General features: G+C 35.5%; 1 protein-coding gene across 2 annotated transcripts in view; it reads left to right on the top strand.

The window, feature by feature from the left end:
* The window catches only part of LOC100922431 (solute carrier family 22 member 15-like), a 176,514-nt gene that overhangs the window by 97,714 nt on the left and 52,098 nt on the right, over positions 1–26,702 (top strand). For both annotated transcript variants that reach the window (XM_031956891.1, XM_031956890.1), the window contains 2 exons: positions 19,068–19,208; positions 23,630–23,715. In XM_031956891.1, coding sequence (XP_031812751.1) covers positions 19,068–19,208; positions 23,630–23,715 — 227 coding nt within the window. The remainder of the gene's footprint in view (positions 1–19,067; positions 19,209–23,629; positions 23,716–26,702) is intronic.

The raw sequence follows: 26,702 nt of genomic DNA, 5'->3' as shown, positions 1-26,702 counted from the left end.
AGCTTGTATCATGGTCTAATGGAGTATAGAACATGAACTTGAGTCAGTATGGACCATGTTGATTTGTAAAAGAATCCAGGGGTCATGAGGAAGTGGAGGTGATAAGGGAGAGTGTATGGCCTGGGGCAGAGCCAGGGCAGAGGCTTAAGTTGGAGGACAAGATGGACAACAGCAAGGATCTCAGTGTACTTAAATTTAGTGTGTATGGAGGCTCTTCCTTCGTCTAGTATAATAAGTTTGAAAAGGTGGTAAGGGTCAGGTTGTGAAGGGCTTTAAATACCAAAGAGAGGACTTTCTCTTGAACCCCAGAGGTCATAGGGAACCAGTGAAGATTATGGAGCAGAGGAGTTATGTGGTCAGTTCTATGCTTTAGAAAAATCACCATCGTGGCTGATTGAAAGACTAGGTTGGAGTGGGAAGTGTCTTGAGGCAAGACCACCAGTAATGAGGCTCTTAGAATAAGAGATCATGAGGACCTGGACTAGTGTTGTCATTGGGTAAGTAGAGAGAAGGAGATGTGTATGGGGGATGTTGTGAAAGCAGAAATGACACTATTTGGCCAGAGATCAGATATGCAGAATCAAGGATGAGCTCAAAATTTCACACCTGAGTGACTGGGAGGATTGATAGAATGCTTGTAATGGGCAAATGATAAGGGAGTTTAGGAAGTGATAGAGTTTGGGAGAGGTGATAATGAATTTTGTTTTGGACCAGTTGAATTTGAGATCTTATGAGCTATCCGGATCAAGATGATGAAGATGCAGTTGGAAAGGCACATCCTGACTTCTTTTCCTTGGATTTCATTCATAGAGGGAACTCCAGGATGAGGAAACACCCTGGGTTGTCTAGAGGGTTGCCCAGAGGGCTAAAAGGTTGAGTGCTGTGCCCTGAGGTGCCCAGCCAGGATGTGTCAAGGGAAAACATGGACTCAGATCTTCCTGATTTCGAGATTCTCAATTCATTATACTCCCACTGCAAGGATCATTATTAACCCTGTTTGTAGAGATGGAAGCACTGAGCTACATAGGAGTGAAATAGTCCCATAGGAGTGAAGGGTTGTCCAGCAAATACACATCCAAGCTGGCAACTGGAAAACCTAGTCTCCTTAAATTGGGGCCAATGTATTTCATGCTATTCCTTTGAATCAGTCAAAAAGTGCTTACAGAGGGCCTGCTATGTGCCAGGGACTGAGCTATGTGTTGTTTCATAAATATCACTTATTTAGCCACTTCCCTTTGGACAAGATTTAAGAACCTAAGTAAAAGTATTATTAAATGCAAAATAATTGTCTACTGGAGGCAATGGTCTCAATTCTATTGGATTATCATCTTTTAAGCAAAGATTGTTTAGAAGCAGCTGGTGACTTGATGCATCGAGTTTTGCAACTGTAGTTAGGAAGATTTTATTTCAATTCCAGCCTCAGACACTTATTTGTGTAACCCTAGGCAAAGAGATATAACCTTGGTTTGCCTCAGTTTTCTCATTCTTCAAAATGGGGATAATATTATTGTTTACCTCTCAAGGTAATTGTGATAATCAGATGAAACAATATTTATAAATAGCTTTTCATATCGGAAAGTAGTATGTAATGCTAGTTTTTATCATTATTTCTGCCATCAAGGATTGTTAAAGAAGGGATGTTCAGGAGTGGGATGGAATGCACAGCCTCTGTGGTCCCTTGCAACTCAGAGGTACATGGAAAGTGCTACATTTTCCTAGATCTTTGTAATTATTAACCTTTTTGTTTTTGAAATTACTTTGGTTAGAGATTGTGCCTGCTTTTCTATATCTATATCTCTAGCTATATATCTGTCTCTATATATTGTTGTTCCCTGTCCCACCTTTACCCTCTATAAAAATATATCACTATAAAATATAAAAAAATATATAAAATATAAACTACTTAAGGGACAGGCTTATTCATTTCATTTTATTTTTTATTATAACTTTTTATTGACAAAACTTATGCATGGGTAACTTTTCAACATTGACCCTTGCAAAAACTTCTGTTCAACTTTTCCCCTCCTTCCCCCAGTCCCCTCTACTAGATGGCAGGTAGTCTAATACATGTTAAATGTGTTAAAGTATGTGTTAAATACAATATATGTATACATATTAATATAGTTATCTTGCTGCATAAGAAAAATCGGATTTAAAAAGAAGGTAAGAATAACATGGGAAGAAAAAAATGCAAGCAAATAATAACAGAAAAAGTGTAAATGCTATGTTGTGGTCCATACTCATTTCTCAGTGTCCTTTCGCTGGCTATAGCTGGTTCTGTTCATTATTGATTAGTTGGAACTGATTTAGATCCTCTCATTGTTGAAGAGAGCCACATCCATCAGAATTGATCCTCATACAGAATTGTTGTTGAAGTGTATAGTGATCTTCTGGTTCTGCTTATTTCACCCAGCATCAGTTCATGTAAGTATCTCCAGGCCTCTCTAAAATCATCCTGTCGGTCATTTCTTATAGAACAATAATATTCTATAGCATTCATGTGCCACAATTTATTCAGCCATTCTCCAATTGATGGGCATCCACTCAGTTTCCAGTTAGTTGCCACTACAAAAAAGGCTGCCACAAACATTTTTGCACATGTAGGTCCCTTTCCCTCCTTTAAGATCTCTTTGGGATATAAGCCCAGTAGTAATACTGCCAGATCAAAAGGTATGCATAGTTTGATAACTTTTTCAGTATAGTTCCAAATTGCTCTCCAGAATGGCTGGATCTGTTCACAACTCTACCAACAATGCATCAGTGTCCCAGTTTTCGCACATCTCCTCCAACATTCAGCATTATCTTTTCTTCCCATCTAAGTCAATCTGACAGGTATGTACTGGTGTCTCATAGCTGTCTTAATTTGCATTACTCTGATCAATAATGATTTGGAGAACCTTTTCATATGAGTAGAAATACTTTCAATTTCATCATCTGAAAATTGTCTGTTCATATCCTTTGACTATTTGTCAATTGGAGAATGGCTTCATTTTTTATAGATTTGAGTCAATTATCTATATACTTTGGAAATGAAGCCTTTATCAAAACCTTTGAATATAAAAATGTTTTCCCAATTTATTGTTTCCCTTCTAATTCTTGTCTGCATTAGTTTTGTTTGTACAAAAGCTTTTTAACTTGATATAATCAAAATTATCTATTTTGTGATCAATAATGATCTCTAGTTCTTTTTTGGTCACAAATTCCTTCTTCCTCCACAGGTCTGAGAGGTAAACTATCCTATGTTCTTCTAATTTATTTATAATCTTTTCATTCTTTATGTCTAGATCATGAATCCATTTTGATCTTATCTTGGTGTACGGTATGAAGTATAGGTCAGTGCCTAGTTTCTGCCATACTAATTTCTAATTTGCCCAGCAGTTTTTGTCAAATAGTGAATTCTTATCTCAAAAGTTGGGATCTTTGGGTTTGTCAAACACTAGATTGCTATAGTTATTTACTATTTTGTCCTGTGAACCTAATCTATTCCACTGATCAACTAATCTGGTTTTTTAGCCAATACCAAATGGTTTTGGTGACCACTGCTTTTATAATATAGTTTTAGGTAAGGTACATCTAGGTCACCTTCATTTACTTTTTTTTTTTCATTAGTGCCCTTGAAATTCTTAAACTTTTGTTCTTCCAGATGAATTTTATTATTTTTTCTAGGCCATTAAAATAGTTTCTTGGGAGTCTGATTGGTATAGCACTAAATAAATAGATTAGTTTAGGTATTATTGTCATCTTTAGTATATTTGCTTGACCTATCCAAGAGCACTTAATATTTTTCCAATTGGTTAGATCTGACTTTATTTGTGTGGAAAGTGTTTTGTAGTTTTGCTCATATAGTTCCTGACTTTTCTTTGACAGATAAATTCCCAAATATTTTATACTATTGACAGTTAGTTTAAATGAAATTTCTTTTTGTATCTCTTGCTGTTGTATTTTGTTGGTGATATAGAAAAATGCTGATGATTTATGTGGATTTATTTTGTATCCTGCAACTTTGCTAAAATTGTGAATTATTTCTAATAGTTTTTTAGTAGAATCTCTGGGGTTCTCTAAGTATACCAACCTATTATCTGCAAAGAGTAATAATTTGGTTTCCTCATTACCTACTCTAATTCCTTTAATCTTTTTCATCTCTTATTGACAAAGCTAGCATTTCTAATACAATATTGAATAGTAATGGTGATAGTGGGTAGCCTTGTTTCACTTCTGATTTAATGAGGATGGTTCCAGTTTATCCCTATTACACATGATGCTTATTTACATTTAAATAGATGCTACTGACTATTTTAAGGAAAAATTCATTTATTCCTATACTCTCCAGTGTTTATTTTTTTAATAAGAATGAATGTTGGATTTTAACAAATGATTTTTCTGCATCTATTGAGATGATCATATGGTTTTTGTTAGTTTGGTTATTGATATAATCAATTATGTTAATAATTATCCTAATAGTGAACCAGCCCTGCATTCCTGGTATAAATCCTACTTGATCATGGTGCAATATCCTGGGAGGATTTTCTGTAATCTTTTTGCTAATATTTTATTTAAGATTTTTGCATCAATATTCATTAGGAAGATTGGTCTATAATTTTCTTTCTCTGTTTTCATCCTACCTGGTTTAGGTATCAGTATCATATCTGTTTCATAAAAGGAATCAGTAGGATTCCTTCAATCCCTATTTTTTTTCAAATAGTTTATATAGGGGCCTATTCATTTTAGTCATTGTCTCTTGGTTCCTTGCATAGGGTCTTGTATGGAGGTAGGAATTTAATCAATGCTTGTTGGATCAGATTTTTAAAAAATTTATTAACTGCCTACTATGTACAAAGCACGATGTTATAACTAAAGCCAGGGCAGGGACTATAATCCAGGTGAGAAACAACAATAAGTGGGTTCATTAAAATAGGCCTTTGATGGTTTCTTTTGTTGAACTTCTATAGTTTTTTGGCCTTAGTAGCCACTAAGTGAATAGTTCATTCATTCATTCATCCATCCATCCATCCATCCATTAATTCATTCAACAAGTAGTTTCTTGAAATATGCAGAATAGCCTATGAGCTTCAGCCAGATTTTGTTCCCAAATTAAAAGTGCTAATTCCAAAAAAATCCTTTTTGAGACTAAGTCTCTCCAATTCAATTTATGAAATATAAATGGTGACTATTAGGATAAATGGGGAAGAAGCAAATGGAGTCTTGGACTGGGAATCAAAGGAGCTGGCTTGAAATCTCAGTTGCATCATTTACTATTTATGTGATCTTAGGCAAATTGTGCTTTCCCCCAGTTTCAGTTTTCCTTTCTTTAAAACAAAAAGTTCCATTTTATTTATAAAGTCCATGATAAACTCAGTTGTAGAAATCATTTTTTATTTTTTTGAGGTTATTGGGGTTATGTGAGTTGCTGAGGTCATATAGCTAGTAAGTATCTAAGGCTAGATTTGAACTCAGGTCCTAGTTGAACACAGTTATACAAACCCCAAATCAATTTTTTATTAAAGCCTTTTATTTTCAAAACATATGCATGGATAATTTTTCAACATTAATCCTTGTAAAACCTCATGTTCCAATTCTCCCTTTTCTCCCCACTCTCTCCCCTAGATAGCAAGTAATCCAATATATGTTAAACATGATAAAAACATATGCTAAATCCAATATATGAATATATATTTATACAATTATCTTGCTGCACAAGAAAAATCAAATCAAAAAGGAAAAAAAATGAGAAAAAATAAAATGCAAGCAAACAACAACAAAAAAAGCATGAAAATACTATGTTGTGATCCACATTCAATTCCCACAGTCCTTTCTCTGGGTATAGATGGCTCTCTTCATCACAAGGTCATTGGAACTGGATCATCTCATTGTTGAAAAGAGCCACATCCATCAGAATTGATCATTGTATAGTCTTGCTGTTGCCGTGCATAATCAGCTCCTGGTTCTGCTTATTCAACTTAGTATCAGTTCATGTAAGTCTCTCCAGGCTTTTATGAAATCCTCTTCCTGATCATTTCTTACAGAACAATAATATTCTGTAACATTCATATACCATAACTTATTCAGCCATTCCCCAACTGATGGGCATCCACTCAGTTTCCAGTTCCTTGCCACTAAAAAAGGGCTGCCACAAACATTTTTGCACATGTGGGTCCCTTTCCCTCCTTTATGATCTCTTTGGGATATAATCCCAGTAGAAACACTACTGGATCAAAGAGTATGCACAGTTTGATAACTTTTTGAGCATAGTTCCAAATTGCTCTCCAGAATGGTTGGATCTGTTCAGAACTCCCCCCAAAATGTCTTAGTGTCCCAGTTTCCCCACATTCTCTCCAACATTTATCATTATCTTTTCCTGCCATCTTACCCAGTCTGAGAGGTGTAAGATACCTCAGTTATCTTAATTTGCATTTCTCTGATCAATAGTGATTTGGAGTACCTCTTCATATGACTAGAAATAGTTTTAATTTCTTCATCTGAAAATTGTGCATATCTTTTGACCATTTATTTATCAATTGGAGAATGGCTTGAATTTCTTATAAATTTGAGTTAATTCTCTATGTATTTTAGAAATGAAACCTTTATCAGAACCCTTGAATGTAAAAAATGTTTTCCTAGTTTTTTGCTTCCCTTCCAATCTTGTTTGCATTAGTTTTGTTTGTACAAACATTTTTAACTTAATATAATAAAAAATATATATTTTGTGTTCAATGAACTCCAGGTCTTCTTTGGCCACAAATTCCTTCCTTTTCTACAAATCTGAGAGGTAAATTATCCTTTGTTCTTTTAATTTGCTTATAATATCACTCTGTCTAAATCAACCTTATCTTGGTATATGGTGTTAGGTATGGGTCAGTGCCTAGTTTCTGCCATACTAGTTTCCAATTTTCCCAGCAGTTTTTGTCAAATAGTTCTTATCCCAAAAGCTGGGGTCTTTGGGTTTTCAAACATTAGATTGCTATAGTTATTGACTACTTTGTCCTGTGAACCTAACCTATTTCACTGATCAATTGCTCTGTTTCTTAGCCAGTACCAAATGATTCTGATGACCACTTCTTTATAATATAGTTTTAGGTCTGGCACAGATAAGCCACCTTCATTTGCATTTTTTCCAAATTCTTGACCTTTTGTTCTTCCAGGTGAACTTTGTTATTATTTTTCTAGATCTGTGAAATAATTTCTTGGGATTTTGATTAGTATGGGACTGAATAAATAGATTAATATAGGTACTATTGTCATTTTATTGTCATTATTATTTTATTATACTCGGCCTACCCATGAGCACTTGATATTTTTCTAATTGTTTAGATCTGACTTTATTTGTGTGATTACTATTTTTGTCGTTGTGTTCATATAGTTCCTGACTTTACCTTGGCAGGTAGGCTTCCAAATATATTATTGACAGTTATTTTAAATGCAATTTCTTTTTGTATTTCTTGCTGCTGGACTTTGTTGGTAACATATAAAAATGCTGATGATTTATGTGAATTTATTTTGTATCCTGACACTTTGCTAAAGTTATGAATTATTTCTAGTAGTTTTTTAGTTGATCTCTAATGGTTCTCTAAGTATACCATTGTATAATCTACCAAGAGTGATAATTTGGTTTCCTCATTGCCTACTCTAATTCCTTTCATCTCTTTTTCTTCTTTTATGATAAAACTAACATTTATAATTCAATATTGAATAGTAATGGTGATAGTGGGCAACCTTGTTTCACCCCGATCTTATTGGGAATGGTGCCAGCTTGTATCCATTACATATGATGCTTGCTGATGGTTTTAAATAGCTGCTACTTATCATTTTAAGGAAAACTCCATTTATTCCTATAATCTCTAGTGTTTTTTATAGGAATGGATATTGGATTTTATCAAATGCTTTTTCTGTAGCTAGTGAGATAATTATATGATTTTTGTTAGTTTGGCTATTGATATAGTCAATTATGCTAATAGTTTTCCTAATATTGAACTCACCATGCATTCCTAGTATAAATCCTACTTCAAACTATTGTTTTTTTGTTTTCTGTTTTAACAACAGGGACTCTATATGAGTTCCTGTAGGGTAGGGACTGTATTTATATCTATATTTTCATGACCCTATTTGGAATTTTCCTGGCAGAAATACTGAGGTAGTTGATCAATTCTTTCTCCAACTCTTTTTAGAGATGGGGAAATTGAGGCAGACAATGTTAAGTGACTTGCCCAGAGTCATACAACTAAATGTGTGTGATAATTTGAATTTCTAACTCCAGGCTTGTTACTCTATCTACTATTTTACCTAGATCTGCCTTCACTGGGCATATAGTCATAAAAAGGAAGATATGAATTTGAGTGTATGAAGTAAACATTTCAAAGAATTAAAGGAAATAATTTATCTCATAAGGACAGAGCCAGAAGCCTCCAACTTTTCTTAGGATCAATTTCAGCCTATTTCAAAACTTTTCCTTAGGCTAAGTCTCTGAGGATTTAAAGTAATGTTCATGTATATTCTTGGATTTGTGGATAATCTTGAGAATAAATAGCTACTAATAGAAATAATGACTCTGCCACTTAGAGTATTAAGTGGTCAACTTTGTAAAACAACTCCTCCTCCCTCCCTGAGTTGTTTTTTGATCTGTTTGGTGATCCCCATCTCCCAGTCCCATATTCCTTCCCCACCCCCATGCTATCTTAGTAATTCAATGATTTTGGAAGAATGAATTCCTTTGGCTAAAGGGACAAGATCTGTTTGGTGTGTCAGTGTGTGTGTGTGTGTGTGTGTGTGTGTGTGTGTGTATGTGTGTGTATGAGAAGTAGATTATTCCAATCTGGAAAATGCAATGATACCTCCTTTTTTTTTTTTTTTTGGTCATAAACTCTTATAGGAGACTCCCACTTTCTCCCAATGGTGTGACTTACCTTGATGAGGCAGACTGATGTTTATAATGAGAATTCTGAGCTGTTAGTGTGGTGTAGGAGAAAGTGTTTTGGGTTAAGAATCAAGAGATCTGAGACTGAGCAAATCACTAAATCTTGTAGCCAAAGTTTCTCATCTGACTGACTAGTGTATTCTAAGGCCATTTGTCCTACTAATTTGGGAACAAGGAAAGAAATAAGTATTTATATAGTGCCTATCATAGACACAGCATTTAATAGACACTGTGCTAAACACTTTTTTACAAATATTATCTAATTTGATTCTATGCCAGATGGTACTGTTACTCTCCTCGATTTATAGTTGAGCAGACTAAGGCAAACAGGGTGAATGACTTGCCTGAAATCACACAGCTAGTGTTTGAGGTGATATTTGAACTCGGGTCTTTATGAATCAGGCCCAACACTGTTTGCTATTATTACCTAATCTGCTGATGTACTTCAAAGATCCCTGAACTGTTCCATCTATTTTTTTTCTTAAGAGATCTTGGGCCTTGCCATTCATGTTATACCTGCACTCAGGGTATATATTGTATCTTTTCCTTTAGAATATAAGCTCCTTGAAAGTAGGGGCTGTCACTCTTAAAAAATCTGCACCCCCAGTGCAGTGCTTAGAACAGTGCTTGCACACAGTAAACATTTTATAAATGTTCATTCATCCAATAATTCCATAGTCCTATAATTAAAAAAAATTAATAATAGCTTTTTATTTTCAAAATGCAAGCAAAGATAGCTCTCAACGCTCACCCCTGAAAGATCTTATATTCTGAATTTTTCTCCCTCCCTTCCCCCCACTCTCCCAGACAGCAAGTAATCCAAAATAGGTTAAATATGTGCGATTCTTCCAATCATATTTCCACATTTATCATGCTGCACAGAAAAAATTAGATCAAAAAAGGAAAAAAAAAAAACAAGCAAACAACAATAAAGGTAGAAAATACTACATTATTATCCAGATTCAGTTCCCACACAGTTCTGTATTTAATGATTAATTAGATTTAATGAATTATATAGGAATATTTACCATTAAACTAGATGATCTAAGATTGCTATGCTTTTTCAGTTGCTTTTGGCTTTTATTATTTTTTCTGTTCCTTCCTTTACTCCTAGCTATGATTTTTTGCAGTTTTTAAAGTTCTAACCTCCAGCAACACCCTCCAGAATTTTCCTAATTGGCTGCTTTGAAAATCCTTTAGGATGAGAAACCATATCACCAAACTTATTAGATTTGTACTTAAATTAAGAGTTAATAGGCTCTGAATGGGTTCTCTTTTTAAAGCATGACATATAGACTTAAAGAATTAAGAATTGCAAGACACCTTAAAAATCATTTAGTCCTACTCCCTCATTTTGCAGGTAAAGGAACTAAGACTTCAGTAGAGGGATGTATGAGGTGAATTGCTCAAAATATTGCTAAACATTGGCAAGGAAATGAGAAAATCAAGATTTGAAACTGGATTTTTTTTGTTCCTTAATCCGATGTTCCTTTGTTATACACTGTGTTCCTTGCATTTTGCCATATTCACTTTGAGTAGATTTCTTTGTTTCTCGCATGTTTTTCAGTTATGCTTTGAGAGGCTGAGAGATGAGATCTGAATAAGTAGGTCATTAGTGTCCTATTTCTTTGTGCTATTAATTTATTCTAAGTACTTATCACTGTCCTTCCCCTTGGTCTCTGTTCCTTTCAGTTCCTCCAATGCTCCAAGAATCATGGTTCTTTGGAGACTGGGCAAAGGAAAGAGGAAAGGTGATGACAACTCATATTCTTGGAGCATTTCAAAATTTCCAAAGAATTTTCTCCAATAAAACTCTTTGAGATAGATAATATTCTTCTTTTTATTAATTATTCTCTCTCTCTCTTTTTTTTTTTTTTTTTTTTTTTTTTTTTACAAAAATGGAAACTCAATTTCCCATAGGTAAGTATGACATAGTATGGTAATAATAATAGCTAGAATTTATATTTTGAGGTTTGTAAAATATTTTATAAATGTGATCTCATTTAATCTTCATAATAACCATGTGAAGGAGGTGCTATATTAGTTCCACTTTGTAGGACCTACCTCACTCATACTTTATAGATGTGGAAACTGAGGCTGAGAGAGACTAGGTGATTTTCCCATTATCATGTGGTTAATAAGTACCTGAAGCAGAATTTTAATTCAGGTATTCCTAATTCCAAGTTCATTCCATTCTCCACTATCCTACTTGACTGTCCTGACTGTAAGAATAGTGCCAGGTACTAATGGTTAGAGTAAGCTTAGTCTGACAAGGAAATTCAAGGATAAAAGCCAAGAGTTTTTTTTTTTAAGCTATATTTTAAAGCTATATTTATATATAGCTATATAAAGCTATATTATTTTTTTAAATCTATATATTAAAGTTATATTTATTTTTTAAAGCTATATATTGATCTATATCTAGATCAAAGAGAAAACAACTCTTGTTGCTTGGGTTGGAGAGGACAAAGATATTTGGCCTGGAAACACTAGAACCAAAGTGGTTAATACTCAAGATAAGTAAGGCAACAATAATAAGGTAGTACTTATCTGTCCTTGATCCATAAAGCAACTAGTCAATATTTATTAAATATCTAATATGTGACAAACACCAGGCATTAAAGGTGATGAGTTCAAGTCACCTGTCACAGATGAACTGCATCCTTGAGTACTGACAAAACTGGAAGATGTGATCATTGAGAAACTGTCAATGGTCTTTGGAAGATCTTAGGGTACAGGAGAGGTCCTGGACAATGGTCCTGATTTTCAACAAAATGAAGAAATTAGAAACTCTAGACTACAGGCCATTGAGCTTGACTTCGCTTCCTGGAAAAAATTCTAGAATGCATTTTTAAAAATAAATTTTAAAAATTATTATTATTACAGCTTTTATTTACAAAACATATGCGTGGGTAATTTTTCAACACTGACCCTTGGAAAATCTTCTGTTCCAACTTTTCCCCTCCTTCACCCTCCTCCCTTCCCTAGATGGCAGATAGTTCAATACATGTTAAATATGTTAAAGTATATTTTGTTAAAGCCAATAAATGTATACATATTTATACAGTTATCTTGCTGCACAAGAAAAATCGGATCTAGAAAGAAAGAAAAAAACCTGAGAAGGAAAACAAAAATGCAAGCAAACAATAACAGAAAGAGTGGAAAAGCTGTGTTATGGTCCACACTCATTCCCCATAGTTCTCTCTCTGGGTGTAGATAATTCTCTTCATTACTGAACAATTGGAACTGGTTTGAATCATCTCACTGTTGAAGAGAGCCAGGTCCATCAGAATTGATCATTGTAGAATATTGTTATTGCCGTGTGTAATGATCTCCTGGTTCTGCTCATTTCACTTAGCATCACTTCATGTCTCTCCAAGCCTCTCTGAAATCATCCTACTGGTCATTTCTTATAGAACAATAATATTCCATAACATTCATATACCATAACTTATTCAGCCATTCTCCAATCTATAAGCATCCACTTAGTTTCTAGTTTCTTGCCACTACAAAAAGGGCTGCCACAAACATTTTTGCTCATGTGGGTCTCTTTCCCTCCATTAAGATCTCTTTGGGATATAAACCCAGTGGTAACACTGCTGGGTCAAAGGGTATGCACAGTTTGATAACTTTTTGAGCATAATTGCAGATCATTCTCCAGAATGGCTGGATGTATTCACAATTCCACTAGTGATGTATCTACATAGTTTCATATGAGTAGAAATAGTTTCAGCTTCATCATCTGAAAATTATCTGTTCATATCCTCTGACCATTTATCATTTGGAAAGTGTTTTATAGTTTTGCTCATATAGTTCCTGACTTTCCCTTGGCAGATAAATTCCCAAATATTTTATACTATCAACATTTATTTTAAATTGAATTTCCCTTTGTATCTCTTTCCCACATCCCCTCTAAAATTCATCAACATCTTTTCTTCTCATTTTAGCCAATCTGAGAGGTGTATAGTGGTATCTCAGGATTGTAGTAATTTGCATTTCTCTGATCAATAGTGATTTGGAACACTTTCATATGAGTAGAAATAGTTTCAGCTTCATCATCTGAAAATTATCTGTTCATATCCTATGACCATTTGTCATTTGGAAAATGGCTTGATTTCTTATAAATTTGAGTCAATTCTTTATTTATTTTGGAAATGAGGCCTTTATCAGAACCTTTGAATGTAAACATGTTTTCCTAGTTTATTGCTTCCCTTCTAATCTTGTCTGCATTAGTTTTGTTTGTACAAAAACCTTTTAATTTAATATAATCAAAATTTTCTATTTTTTGATTAATAATGATCTCTAGTTCTTCTTTGGTCACAAAGTCTTTCCTCCTCCACAGGTCTAAGAGGCAAACTATTCTTTGTTCTTCTAATTTATTTATAATCTCATTTTTTATGTTTAGATCATGAACCCATTTTGACCTTATCTTGGTGTACAGTATTAAGTGTGGATCAATGCCTAGTTTCTGCCATACTAGTTTCCAATTTTCTTAGTAGTTTTTGTCAAATAGTGAATTATTATCCCAAAAGCTGTGGTCTTTGGATTTGTCAAATACTAGATTGCTATGGTTATTGACTGCTTTGTCCTGTAAACCTAACCTATTCCACTGATCAACTAGTTTATTTCTTAGCCAATACCAAATGGTTTTGATGACTGCTGCTTTATAATATAGTTTTAGATCTGGTATAGCAAGACCACCTTCATTTGATTTTTTTTTTCATTAGTTCCCTTGAAATTCTTGACCTTTGGTTCTTCTAGATGAATTTTGTTGTTATTTTTTCTAGGTCAATAAAATAGTTTCTTGGGAGTTTGATTGGTATAGCACTAAATAAATAGATTAATTAAGGTAGTTTTGTCATCTTTATTATATTCTCAACCTACCCAAGAACACTTAATATTTTTCCAGTTGCTTAGATCTGACTTTATTTGTGTGGAAAGTGTTTTGTAGTTTTGCTCATATAGTTCCTGACTTTCCTTTGGCAGATAAATTCTCAAATATTTTATACTATCAGCAGTTATTTTAAATTGAATTTCCCTTTGTATCTCTTGCTGTTGGATTTTGTTAATGATGTATAAAAATGCTAAGGATTTATGTGGATTTATTTTGTATCCTGACACTTTGATAAGTTATAGATTATTTTGAATAGCTTTTTAGTAGATTCTCTGGAGTTCTCTAAGTATAACATCATATCATCTGCAAGGAGTGATAATTTGATTTCTTTATTACCTACTCTAATTCCTTTAATCTTTTTCCTCTCTTATTTCCAAAGCTAGTATTTCTAATACAATATTGAATAGTAATGGTGATAGTGGGCAAACTTGTTTCACTCCTGATCTTATTGGGAATGATTCCAGTTTATGCCCATTACATATGATGCTTGCTGATGGTTTTGGATAGATGCTACTGACTATTTAAAGAAAGAGTCCATTTATTCCTAAACTCTCTAGTGTTTTTAGGAATGGTGTTGGATTTTATCAAATGCTTTTTCTGCATCTATTGAGATGATTATATAGTTTTTGTTAATTTGGTTATTGATTTAGTCAATTATGCTAATAGCTTTCCTAGTATTGAACCACCCCTGCATTCCTAGTATAAATCCTACTTGTTCATGGTGTATTATCCTGGGGATTTTCTCTAATCTCTTTGCTAATATTTTATTTAAGATTTTTGCATCAATATTCATTAGAGAGATTGGTCTATCATTTTCTTTCTCTATTTTTGTCCTACCTGGTTTAGGCATCAGTACCATGTCTGGGTCATAAAAGGAATTTGGTAGGAGTCTTTCATTCCCTAATTTTTTCAAATAGTTTATATAGTATTGGAATTAATTGTTCTTTAAATGTTTGGTAGAATTCACATGTAAATCCATCTGATCCTGGGGATTTTTTCTTAGGGAGTTGATTAATAGCTTGTCCTATTTCTTTTTCTAAAATGGGACCATTTAAGCAATTTACTTCCTCCTCTGTTAATCTGGACAGCCCATATTTCTGTAAGTATTCCTCCATTTCACTTAGGTTAAATTTGTTGGCATAAAGTTGGGCAAAGCAACCACTAATTATTCCTCTAATTTCCTCTTCATTGGTGGATAGTGCTCCCTTTTCATTTTTAAGACTAACAATTTGATTTTCCTCTTTCCTTTTTCCAATCAAATTTGCCAAAGGTTTATCTATTTTGTTGTTTTTTTCAATAAACCAACTCTTAGTTTTATTTATAAATTCAATAGTTTTTTTTTTTTTTACTTTCAATTTTATTAATCTCTTATTTTTAGAATTTCAGGTTCAGTATTTGATTGGGGGGTTTTAATTTGCTCTTTTTCTAGCTTTTTAAGTTGCAAGCCCAATTCACTGATCTTCTCTTTCTTTATTTTATGCAAGTAAGCCTCTATAGATAAAATTTCCTATTATTACTGCTTTGGCTGCATCCTATAAATTTTGATATGTTGTCTCATTATTGTCATTCTCTTGGATGAAATTATTAATTGTGTCTATGATTTGCTGTTTCACCCATTCATTTTTTAGGATGAGATTATTTAGTTTCCAATTACTTTTTGTTCTATTTTCTTCTGGCTTTTTATTGAATGTAGTTTTTATTGCATCATGATCTAAAAAGAATGTATTTACTATTTCTGCCTTTTTGTATTTGATTTTGAGGTCTTTATATCCTAAGATATGGAGATGAAAGTGTACTCCTTTCTGTCTCCAATTTTTTCCAAAGATCTATCATATCTAACTTTTCTAGTATTCTATTTGCCTCTTTAACTTATTTCTTATTTATTTTGTGGTTTGATTTAGCTAGTCAGAAAGTGCAAGGTTGAGATCTCCCACTAGTATAATTTTGCAGTCTATTTCTTCTTGCAGTTCTTTTAACTTCTTCTTTAGGAATTTAGTTGCTACACCACTTGGTGCATATATGTTTAATATTGATATTGTTTCATTATCTATGATACCCTTTAGCAAGATATAGTGCCCTTCTTTAGCTCTTTTAATTAGTTCAATTTTTATTTTTGCTTGATCTGAGATCAGGATGGCTAACCCTGCTTTTTTTTTTACTTCACCTAAAATATAATAGATTCTGCTCCAGCCTTTTACCTTTATTCTATATGTATCACCCTGCTTTAAATGTCTTTCCTGTAAATAACATATTGTAGGATTCTAGCTTTTAATCCAGACTGCTATCTGCCTCCACTTTATGGGGGAGTTTACCCCATTCACATTTATGGTTAAAACTACTAATTCTATGTTTCCTGCCATCTTATTATCCCCAGATTATACTCTTTTCTTTCCTTTTCCCCTTACTCCCCTCCCCAGTATTTAACTTATGGGCACCACTTTCCTCAAGCAGCCCTCCCCTTTAGAATCCCTCCTCCTTTAGAGTCCCTGCCCCTTTCTTATACCCTACTATTTCTGTATTCCCTTCTATTTAGACTACTCCCTCCCTTTTTGCTTTTCCCCTCCCACTTTTAAATAAGGTTAAGAAGTTTCTCTGTAAACCACATATGTCTAATATTTTCGCTTTGAGCCAAATCTGATGAGAGTAAGATTCACACAATGTTCCTCCCCCTCCTTTCTTTCCCTCAAATACAATAGGTTTCCTTTGTCTCTTCTTGAGATGTAATTTCCCTCTTTTTACCTCCACTTATCCCTTTTTCTGGTACAATCTCCTTTCCACTTCTAGTTCCTTTTTCATATTATAGCAATAAAATCAAATTATATGTGTACTCTCTATGTATACCCATAACAGAAATAGTCCTATTTTTGGAGGTCAGATTTTTTGTTTGGCTCTGGTTTTTTCATCAGAATTAAATGGAATTCATATGTTTCATTGAATGTCCATCTTCTTCCCAGGGAGAAAATGCTCAATTTATCTGGATAGTTTATTCTTGACTGCATTCCTTTGCCTTTTGGAATATTAGATTCCAGGTCCTTCAGTCCTTTAATGTGAAAGTTGCTAGATCCTGAGTAATCCTTATTGTGGTTCCTTGGTATTTGAATTATTTTTTTCTGGCTACTTGTAATATTTTTTCTCTGGTCCAATAGTTCTGAAATTTAGTCACAATATTCCTTGGAGTTTTAATTTTGGGGTCTCTTTCAGGAAGTGTGTGATGAATTCTTTCAATGGCTATTTTACCTTCTGGATTCCATGCCATCTGGGCAGTTGTCTATGCCAGTACTGGGCAGTATTCCTGAAAAATAGTGTCTAGCTCTTTTTTTCATGATGATTTTCGGGGAGTCCAATAATCCTTAGGTTATCTCTCCTAGATCTGTTTTCCATGTCTGTTGTTTCCCCAAGTAGGTAAGTAGGTATTTGACATTTTTTTTTCTATTTTTTCTTTTTCTTTCTTTTTTTTTTTTGCTTTTGCTTGACTGATTCTTGGTGTCTCCTCAAGTCATTCATTTCCATTTTTAAAATTCTGATTTTTAATGAATTGTTTTATTTACTTTTAACATTTCTTTTTGTAATTGTCCAATGAAGTTTTTAAATGAGTTGTTTTGTTCTAGGGAATTTTTTCCCATTTTGCCAATTTTATTTTTTAAGGAGTTATTTTTTTCTAATTCATTAATTCTGTTTTCCTGGGAGTTCTTTACCTTTTCCATTTCACAAATTCTGTTTTTCAGGGAGTTGTTTTCTTTTTCCATTCTATTTTTTAATGAGTTATATTTGCCTTTTCCAAACCCTCTTGCAAAGTATTCCTTTCCTTTCCCCATTTTTCTTCTAGCTCTCTTTTAAGATGCTTTTAAATTTCTTCTAGCAAAGTCTTGTATGGTGAGGACCAAGTATATCACCCTTTGGGGTTTCATCTGGAGACAATCTGCTTTTAGTGTCCTCAGGGTCTGAAATCTGTTCTCTTTCACTATAGAAGCTGTATATAGTTAGAGCTCACTTTGCCTTTTTACTTATTTAAAAAAAAAAGTTGGGATCTGCTTTTAGGGCAAGGAAGTTACAAATTTCCTCTACAGACACAAGGAAGTGGCAGCGGCTAACCTTGGTTCATGTTGATTCACTCCCAATGTTGGGTGGGTGTGGGCCCTTGAGGCTTTGTTGCTTTGGGGTTCACTCTTTATCTTTTGTGTTTATGTTGGATGTTTTATAACTTCTCTGATGATCTATTGGCTTGCAACTAGGGCAGAGTGGCCAAAACTGTGCTAGAGTCCTCCCTGTAGATTCTCCCCCCCCTCTCCACGTCAGGAGACCGCCTGCCTTCCCCCCACTTCCCCAGTCTGCTTAGTGTGAACTGGTCTCTGTGCTCTGCCTCGCTGCCTGCGCCTGGCCTCCTCCCACTCCTAACCAAAATAGACCTTTTTCTGGTGATCTTCAAAATTATCTTCTTTTGATAATTTGCTGCACTCCCAATATGTGTGGATTCTGTCAGTCCAGCACTATTTCAGAGGCTGAATATCATAATTAGTGTGAGGGTAGTAGGAGAGCTCAGAAAGAATCGTAAGGTCTTATCCTAGGATACAAAAAGCCATTGTTAAAGGCAAGGTTGGTGAACCCTAATCAAGAAAAGAAAGCAGCAATCACAAAGAATTAGCATGGCTTCATTAAGAAAAGGTCATATTAGACCAATCTTGTTTCCTTTTTTGATAGTGTTATTAACCCAGAAGATCAGTTGTAGAATTAAAGTATTTGAAAAAAGTTTTGAGAAAAAGATGGCTCAAAGTGGATGAGAAGATAGCACTTGAAACTGATTGGATGATTGTGCCCAAAGAGTATTGTCAGAGGAAGGAGAGCTTAGGCGACTCCTGCTTGGAGTGGTGCTGTTTTGTGTTTTTTCATGGCCGGGCTGAAGGCATTAGTGCAATTCTTGCCAAGTTTTCAGATGTCTAAAAGTTGGGAGGGCTGGCTATGACACTGGATGGTACCATCAGGTTTCCAAAAGAACTCAACAAATTAGAATGTTGGGTCTGACTCTGCTAAGTAAAATTTAGTTGAGTCATGAGTAAGGTCTTATCCTAGGATACAAAAAGCCAATTTCACAAATACAAGGTAGAGGAGATGTGACTAAGCAGCCATTGATCTGAAAAAGTTTTGGAGGGGTTAATGGATAGCAAGGTAATATGGTAACAAAAAAAAGGATATATTTCAAAATCAATAAAGGGGGGGAGAAACATGTTACCAATACTAATTGATATTAACATTAATGGATGTTTTCAGGTATGTCTGTAGCTTGGTATACTATGGCCTTACCTTGAATGCTGGTGAGCACAAAGGAAATCTGTACCTGAATATAGCTTTGTATGGTCTGGTGGAAGTCCCAGCATGCCCTCTGTGCATTTACTTCATCGAGAAACCTTGGTATGTATTATTTTGAGTGACTAATTTTCTCTCATAGGTCTATAAAAATGCTTCTTTGGAGAAACTTGGATCATTTTTCTTTTCCAAAGTAACCCATTCCATAGTTGAGAAGAAACTTTAAATCAGTTCAATTTAAGAAACAGATTAAGCACCTTTTGTTATTTATTCTTTGTTGTCCTAGAGAACCATGATCTCAGGGAGGTGATTCCATGCCATGCAAGTGATTTGAATTTAAGTGCAGGAGGGCTGGGCATTCACTTTCTTTTCCAGAGCCATCTGGTTTCAGAAGCAAGATATAGATTAGGAGGACTGGAGATAGCTTTGGATACAATGGGAGACCTTAGCCTTTTTAAGATAAGGTCTTTTTTATGAGTTACATTTTTTTTAATTATAGGTTTTTATTTACAAAACATATGCTTGGGTAATTTTTTTCAACATTGACCCTTGCAAAACCTTCTGTTCCAAATTTTCCCCTCCTTTCCTCCCCTCCTTCCCCTAGATGGCAGGTAGTCCAATACATGTTAAATATGCTAAAATACATGTTAAATCCAATATATGTACACATATTTATACAGTTATCTTCCTGTACAAGAAAAATCAGAAAAGATAAGGTCTTTAACAGAACTCAATTTGCCTGAGGCAACACCCATTCAGTGCTTAGGGAGTCTCCTGCCTGAGCACTATGATACAGAGATAAAGTGAGATATACCCTGCCTTGTAGACATTTCCATTCCAAGAGGGAATAAATCCAAAAGTCTGAGAAAGCCAAGAGTACACTAAGAAGTGGAGGAATCAGGGAAGGCTTCATCCAAAATATATCAACAGAAAGTAAATTAACTTTATTTTGACCAACAAGGGATTAGAAACTTGCTTGTACATATGTAAGATTGTAAAGCTTTCAGAGAGACCACTTTAGAAAGTAAGTCATTGGCAAACTTTTTTATATGCTAAGATTAGAACTAATAAGTTCTTAATGGCAGTAAGTACTTCTTTTTAAAAAAATTTTTTAAAGCTTTTCATGGCAAGTAGTCCAATATAGGTTAAATGTGGTAGAAATATATATTAAATCCAATATATGCATACATATTTATACAATTATCTTGCTGTACAAGAAAAATGAAATCAAACCAGAAAAGAAAATGATGAAGAAAATAAAATGCAAGCAAACAACAACAAAAAGAGTGAGAATGCTATGTTGTGAACCACACTCAGTTCACACAGTCCTCTCTCTGGGTGTAGATGGCTCTTTTGATCACAAGACCATTGGAATTCGTCTGAATCATCTCATTGTTCAAGAGAGCCACGTCCATCAGAAATGATCATTGTATAATCTTGTTATTGCCGGGTACAATGATCTCTTGGTTCTGTTCATTTCATTCAGCATCAGTTCATGTAAGTCTCTCCAGGTTTCTCTGAAATCATCCTGCTTATCATTTCTTATAGAACAATAATATTCCATAGCATTCATATACCATAACTTATTCAGCTATTCTTCAACTGATGGGTATCCACTCAGTTTCCAGTTTCTTGGCAGTAAGTACTTAAATGAAGTTAGGATGTAGTTGGCACGATTCTCACTTTGGATTTAGGTAAAACTTCTATGAGTCCAGATTTGGAGAAAAGAATTTATACATCATCTAATCCAATCTCTACATTTTAGAGATGAAGAAACTGAGGCACACATAGATTGAGGGATTTGCACAAAGTCTCATAGGAAATGAGTGACAAAGAATACAGATTTAAATCCAAAGCCCTTCACTCCAAATTCAATCATCTTTCATCCAATGATTTTGCCAAGGTCCAGAATCTAATACACATCTTCTGATTCTTACAGCTATTAACACTAGTTAGTACTTTTTAAGCTGTGGGACCTTTAGCTCATCACTTAACCTCTCTCAGGTTGAGTTCCTTTACCTATAAAATGGAAATCATAGTACTTGTAGCACTTACAATGTGGTTGTGAGACTTGAATGAGATAATATATGGTCAGAACTTTGCAGATCTTTGAATGCTTTATTAAATGTCAGTCAATCAATAAGTATTTGTTAAGGGGCAGCAAGATGGCCCAGTGTATAAAGAGCATTGACTCTGAAGTCAGGAGGACTTCAGTTCAAATCTATCCTGACACTTAACTCATCCTAGCTGTGTGACTCTGGGCAAGTCACCTAATCCCAATTACTTAGCCTAAAACAACAACAACAACAATCAACAACAACAGTTTTATTTAAGTACTTACTTATTAAGAATTCTAGGTTCTGGGCTAGGAACTAGAAATAAAAAGAAAAAAGTAAAAATCTGCCTCTCAAGGAGTTTACATTCTCCCAGGGAAGACAATGTCTATACATATAAATACATACAAAATAGATGTAGGACAGTGGGAGCTGGGACTGGAAAATACTAGCAGCTAGAGGAATTCTTAGAGGCTTTGTGTAAAAAATGCCACTTTAAAGAAAACAGAGATTTGAAGAGATGGATGTGAGGAGGAAGTGCATTCAGGCACGGGGACTGGGAAGGCAAAGAGCTAGAAGGTTGTGAATGTGAACCATAAAAGTTCCTCCAAACTGTAGAGTTTGTGAAAGGGAGTAATGTAGATAATAAGATTTCATACTAATTATGGTCATTAGAGAAAATAAAACATTTGCCGGGCTCTTTGCTCATTATTATTAGTTAGTTATTTTTCTTTCACAGAAGACAAATTATTTCCAGAATATCCTTTCCTGGCTCTCCTGGAATGTGTCCTTCTCACGTTGTATTTGTTAATTCTGGGAATGAGTCGAAATTAAGTTTCTTGGAAATTGACCACTCCTTCCATTTACATCATTTCAGCTGTCCTGGGTGAAGTGATGGGGAAGAAACCGTGTTTCCAGATCAAAGTCTCAGTAAGATCTGATTGGGATTTAGTGAAAGCATACTGCTCTTTGAAAAGATGATCTTTTTTTCTTGATCCTGAATTTTGGCTGTCCTTTCTTCTTCTAGCCCAGTCCTCCCCTTTTATAAACAAAGGAAACTGAGACCCAGAGGACTTAAATAATTGATTTAGGGTCACAGAGACAAGAAGTGGAAAGAATGGGATTAAACCAAGATTTTCCAATGCCCAAATCAGGATCTTTGCCAGGAAATGTCCTACACAAAGACACCCCCCACCCAGATCTTTATAGATCCTGGAAGTTTCTAGATTTCAAACTCTTTTCACTATTTCCTCATTGTCTTTTACAAGTTCTCATAGGATTTAGAACTAGAGGGATTCCAAAGATCATTTAGTTCAGTTTCCTGATTTGATGATGAGGAAATTGAAGTTCAGAAATGGGAAGCAAATCAAGGATGTTACAGATGAAGGAATCGAGGTTCAGAAATGATTTGCTGTTTTACCCATTCATTCTTTAGGATTAGATTATTTAGTTTCCAATTAATTTTTAGTCTATTTTCCCTTGGCCTTTTATTGCATGTACTTTTTATTGCATCATGATTTGAACAAATGCATTTACTATTTCTGCCTTTCTGCAGTTGATTTAGAGGGTTTTATGCCCTAATACATGCTTAATTTTTGTAGAGGTTCCATGAACCACCGAGGAAAAAAAAGTGTACTCCTTTCTGTCTTCATTCACTTTTCTCCAGAGATCTGTCACATCTAACTTTTCTAACATTCTATTTATCTCCTTAACTTCTTTCTTATTTATTTTGTAGTTCAATTTACCTACTTCTGAGAAAACAAGGTTGAGGTCCCCTACTAGTATAGTTTTGCTGTCTATCTCTTCTTGCAGCTCTCAACTTCTCTTGTAGAAATCTGGATGCTATACCACTTGGTGCATATATGTTTAGTACTGTTATTGCTTCATTATCTATGGTGAGATTCAGAAATGGGAAGCAAATCAAGGATGTTTCAGGTGAAGGAATTGAGGTTCAGAAATTGGAAGCAAGTCAAGGATGTTTCAGGTGAAGGGATTGAGACTTAGAATGGTTAACTGATTTGGCCAAAGTCACACAGGTGAAAAGAACTAGAAGTGAGAATTGCACCTTGATTCTCTGACTCTGAATCCAGTTTTCTGCAGCCCTCTCCCTCCTTTTTGTCCCTAGATAGCAACAGCTTAAGCTTGATAGGAGATGCTCTCATTTGCCTGAGAAGCAGATTTCATATTTATCAAGAGACTGGAGGGGCTGAAGCCTGGCCAATTCGCTGTGGGCATCTATCCTCAATTCTTTTGGGGCAAGATTTTAATCCTCTATCGGTCTAAGTTATTTGCATCTTGCCCAGGTGGTGCACAGTAGGATCCATGAGCTTGATGGACAGCTTTCTTTGGCTCAGCCAAGCACTCCAGACTGGGCCAAGAATTCACTGACGTTATTTACTTGTGGAAATGAAGGCAGCCGCCATGCAAAGTGTGCCATCTGCCACGTCTGACCTTGTGTGCTTTTTCTTCTAGGGCAGGGAGACGGAAAACCACCTCTGCTTTTCTCATTTTTGCGGGATTTGCCTGCATGTTGACCATGTTCTTAAGCGAACGTTCAGGTATGTGCAAATAATCCGATGTATGAAAACCTGTTGCTATGAGAGGAATCAGATTATACCCACAAATTCTCAGAGCTCCTTAAAAAATGCTTTAGTAACATGGTGGGGAGGGAGACCTAGAAAATATCCATGGTGTTCATTGACTTAGTGATTTCAAAATTTATAACAAATTTTTTTTTTAATAATCCTTAGAAACTGGCTTATTTTACAATGGAATCAGTTAGCAAACATTTATTAAGCGCTTAGTATGTGTACAAGTCAATCTCTTCATCTTTTTTTCCTTAATCAGATCTTTGATTTCATTAGTGTAGCAAAGTCCTGGAAAGGACTCTCATATAATGAAGATTAAAACCTACTCAGCACCAGATAGTCTTAGAGACTGTCTGGGGCTCTGAGAAATTAAATGACTTGTTGCCCAGGGTGTCTGAGTCTGAAGCAAGATTTGAACTAAGGCTGTCCTGATATTGCTGCCAGCTCTCTGTCCACTTAACTCTCTATCCACCTCTTGATCATTCAAATTAACAGAAGGGAGCTGTTATTAAAAGTAAGCAAATGGGAGACAATCCAAATAATTTAATATTTGCCAGCCTGGGGAGGACATCCCTGGAGTTTAAACTTTTTGAGAGTAAAGATTGTCCTTTGTCTTCATATCCCAGCACCAACTTGGTGTCTGGGTATATAGTAGGCACTGAATGAATGTTTATTGATAATTGATCTTTCCCATTGATATTTGAATGGAAATTCATGGAAAATCTCACTGCCTGATTTAAGAGAACCTATGAAGTAATATATTTATTTTAATCCTGTCCTTTCCTTCCTGCCATTTTAGCTCTTTATTATTCCTTCTGTGTGGTGACTAAGTGCATCACTTGTTAGAGGGATACCTATTAATATTCCTCTTCTCTCTTCTAATTAATTTCTCACCCTCTCTCTCTTCCTTGTTTTCCCAATCTCTGCCTTTCTCCTCTTTTCTCCCCCCTCCCATCTCACTTCATTTTGGTGCAATATGTATTTTTTGTGCTCGGCTCTGAGCCAGCCCCTTGTGGAGGATGGAAGAAGGCAGCATGATGTCACTGAGAAAATGCTCAGGGCCAGGCCGTAGCTGAGTTCTCTGTTTGTTTGGAGGGGAAGTAGAACACTCCCCCAAGATTGGCAAGTTACAGCTTCCGGTGAGAAAGCTTACTCCTGCGGCAATCCCCCTCCTTTCTCTCTTGTTTATCTCCATGGGAAGAAGGCTCCAGCTGCAGTGTGCTCATCCAATCAAGAGTCAGCTCTGGGATTACATCACCAGTTTCTGAGCCTATTACGTCGTTATTTTTGTGATGTCTCATCTCTTGCTAGAATCATAAGACCCTTCCAGCAAGGAGGGGTCTTAAAGACCACCTAGTCCAATTATCTCCATTTTTCAGAGGAGGAAACTGAGGCACACAGGGTCATGCATCAGATGAAAAATTAAAACCAGGTCCTCTGATTCCCAGCTGTACTCAGCTTTTGGAAAGAGGCTTTTTCTTCAGAGGAAAGGACCACTAAATGGTGCATCAATGACAATAACCCTATGAAGTTTAAAACACAACTTGCCCTCCCCAGATGAATCTTATCCCCGGATGGATAAGCTACCCTGTCTAGGTAGAATTTTGTGATATTTTAAAAGTCCATTAGACAATGCTGGAATCCATGAAAGCAGACTATGTCATGTATCTTTGCACCTTCCTCACTGTCTAGACTGCTCCAGTAACTGGCTCATTGTGAATGCTTGTTGAATTAATAGAATGAATGGTCTTTTTAAAAAACTGATTTTTCAAGTGGGAACATTCTTAGTGCTTAGCAAGGCATTCATTTGGAAGGTTTCTGGTGCTTTTGGAGCCTCAGCCCCCATTTCTTACCAATATCAGCTATGAGCCATTGTTGCACCAGAGAGAGATGCTGGATTAGCAGGGTATCACTGATTACTGATTGTGCTTCAGTTTTCTGATCCATAAAATAAGAGACTAGACAAGCTCCCAAATCTCTCCTTCTACATTTATGGAACTTTCTTAGTGCTAAGCAAGGCATTCATTTGGAAGGTTTCTGGTGTTTTTGGAGCCTCAGCCCCCATTTCTTACCAATATCAGCTATGAGCCATTGTTGCACCAGAGAGAGATGCTGGATTTGGAGGCTGTCACTGATTACTGATTGTGCTTCAGTTTTCTGATCCATAAAATAAGAGACTAGACAAGCTTCCAAATCTCTCCTTCTACATTTATGGAACTTCCTTAGTGCTAAGCAAGGCATTCATTTAGAAGGTTTCTGGTGCTTTTGGAGCCTCAGCCCCCATTGTTGGGTCTCACCAATGTCAGCTACCAGCCCATTGTTGCACCAGACAGAGATGCTGGATTAGCAGGGTATCACTGATTACTGATTGTGCTTTAGTTTTCTGATCCATAAAATAAGAGACTAGACAAGCTCCCAAATCTCTCCTTCTTCTACATTTATGGAACTTTTAGTGTTAGCAGAATAATTAAGGTTTCTGGTGTTTGGAGCCAGCCCCATTGTTGGTCTCAAATGTCAGCCCCATTGTTGCCAGAAGAGATGGGATTTGCAGGGTATCACGATTTGATTGTGCTTCAGTTTTCTTCCAAAATAAGAATTAGAAAGTCCCAAATCCTCCTTCTTCACATTTATGGAACTTTGGCTTAGCAAGGCATTCATGTAGAAGGTTTCTGGTGCTTTTGGAGCCTCAGCCCCCATTGTTGGGTCTCACTAATGTCAGCTACCAGCCCATTGTTGCACCAGACAGAGATGCTGGATTTGCAGGGTATCACTGATTGCTGATTGTGCTTCAGTTTTCTGATCCATAAAATGAGAGACTAGACAAGCTCCCAAATCTCTCCTTCTACATTTTTGGAACTTTCTTAGTGCTTAGCAAGGCATTCATTTAGAAGGTTTCTGGTGCTTTTGGAGCCTCAGCCCCCATTGTTGGTTCTCACCAATGTCAGCTACAAGCCCAT

This window comes from Sarcophilus harrisii, chromosome 2, assembly GCF_902635505.1.
Source record: "Sarcophilus harrisii chromosome 2, mSarHar1.11, whole genome shotgun sequence".
Taxonomy (NCBI): Eukaryota; Metazoa; Chordata; class Mammalia; order Dasyuromorphia; family Dasyuridae; genus Sarcophilus; species Sarcophilus harrisii.
This window is presented reverse-complemented; position numbering and strand designations above follow the sequence as displayed.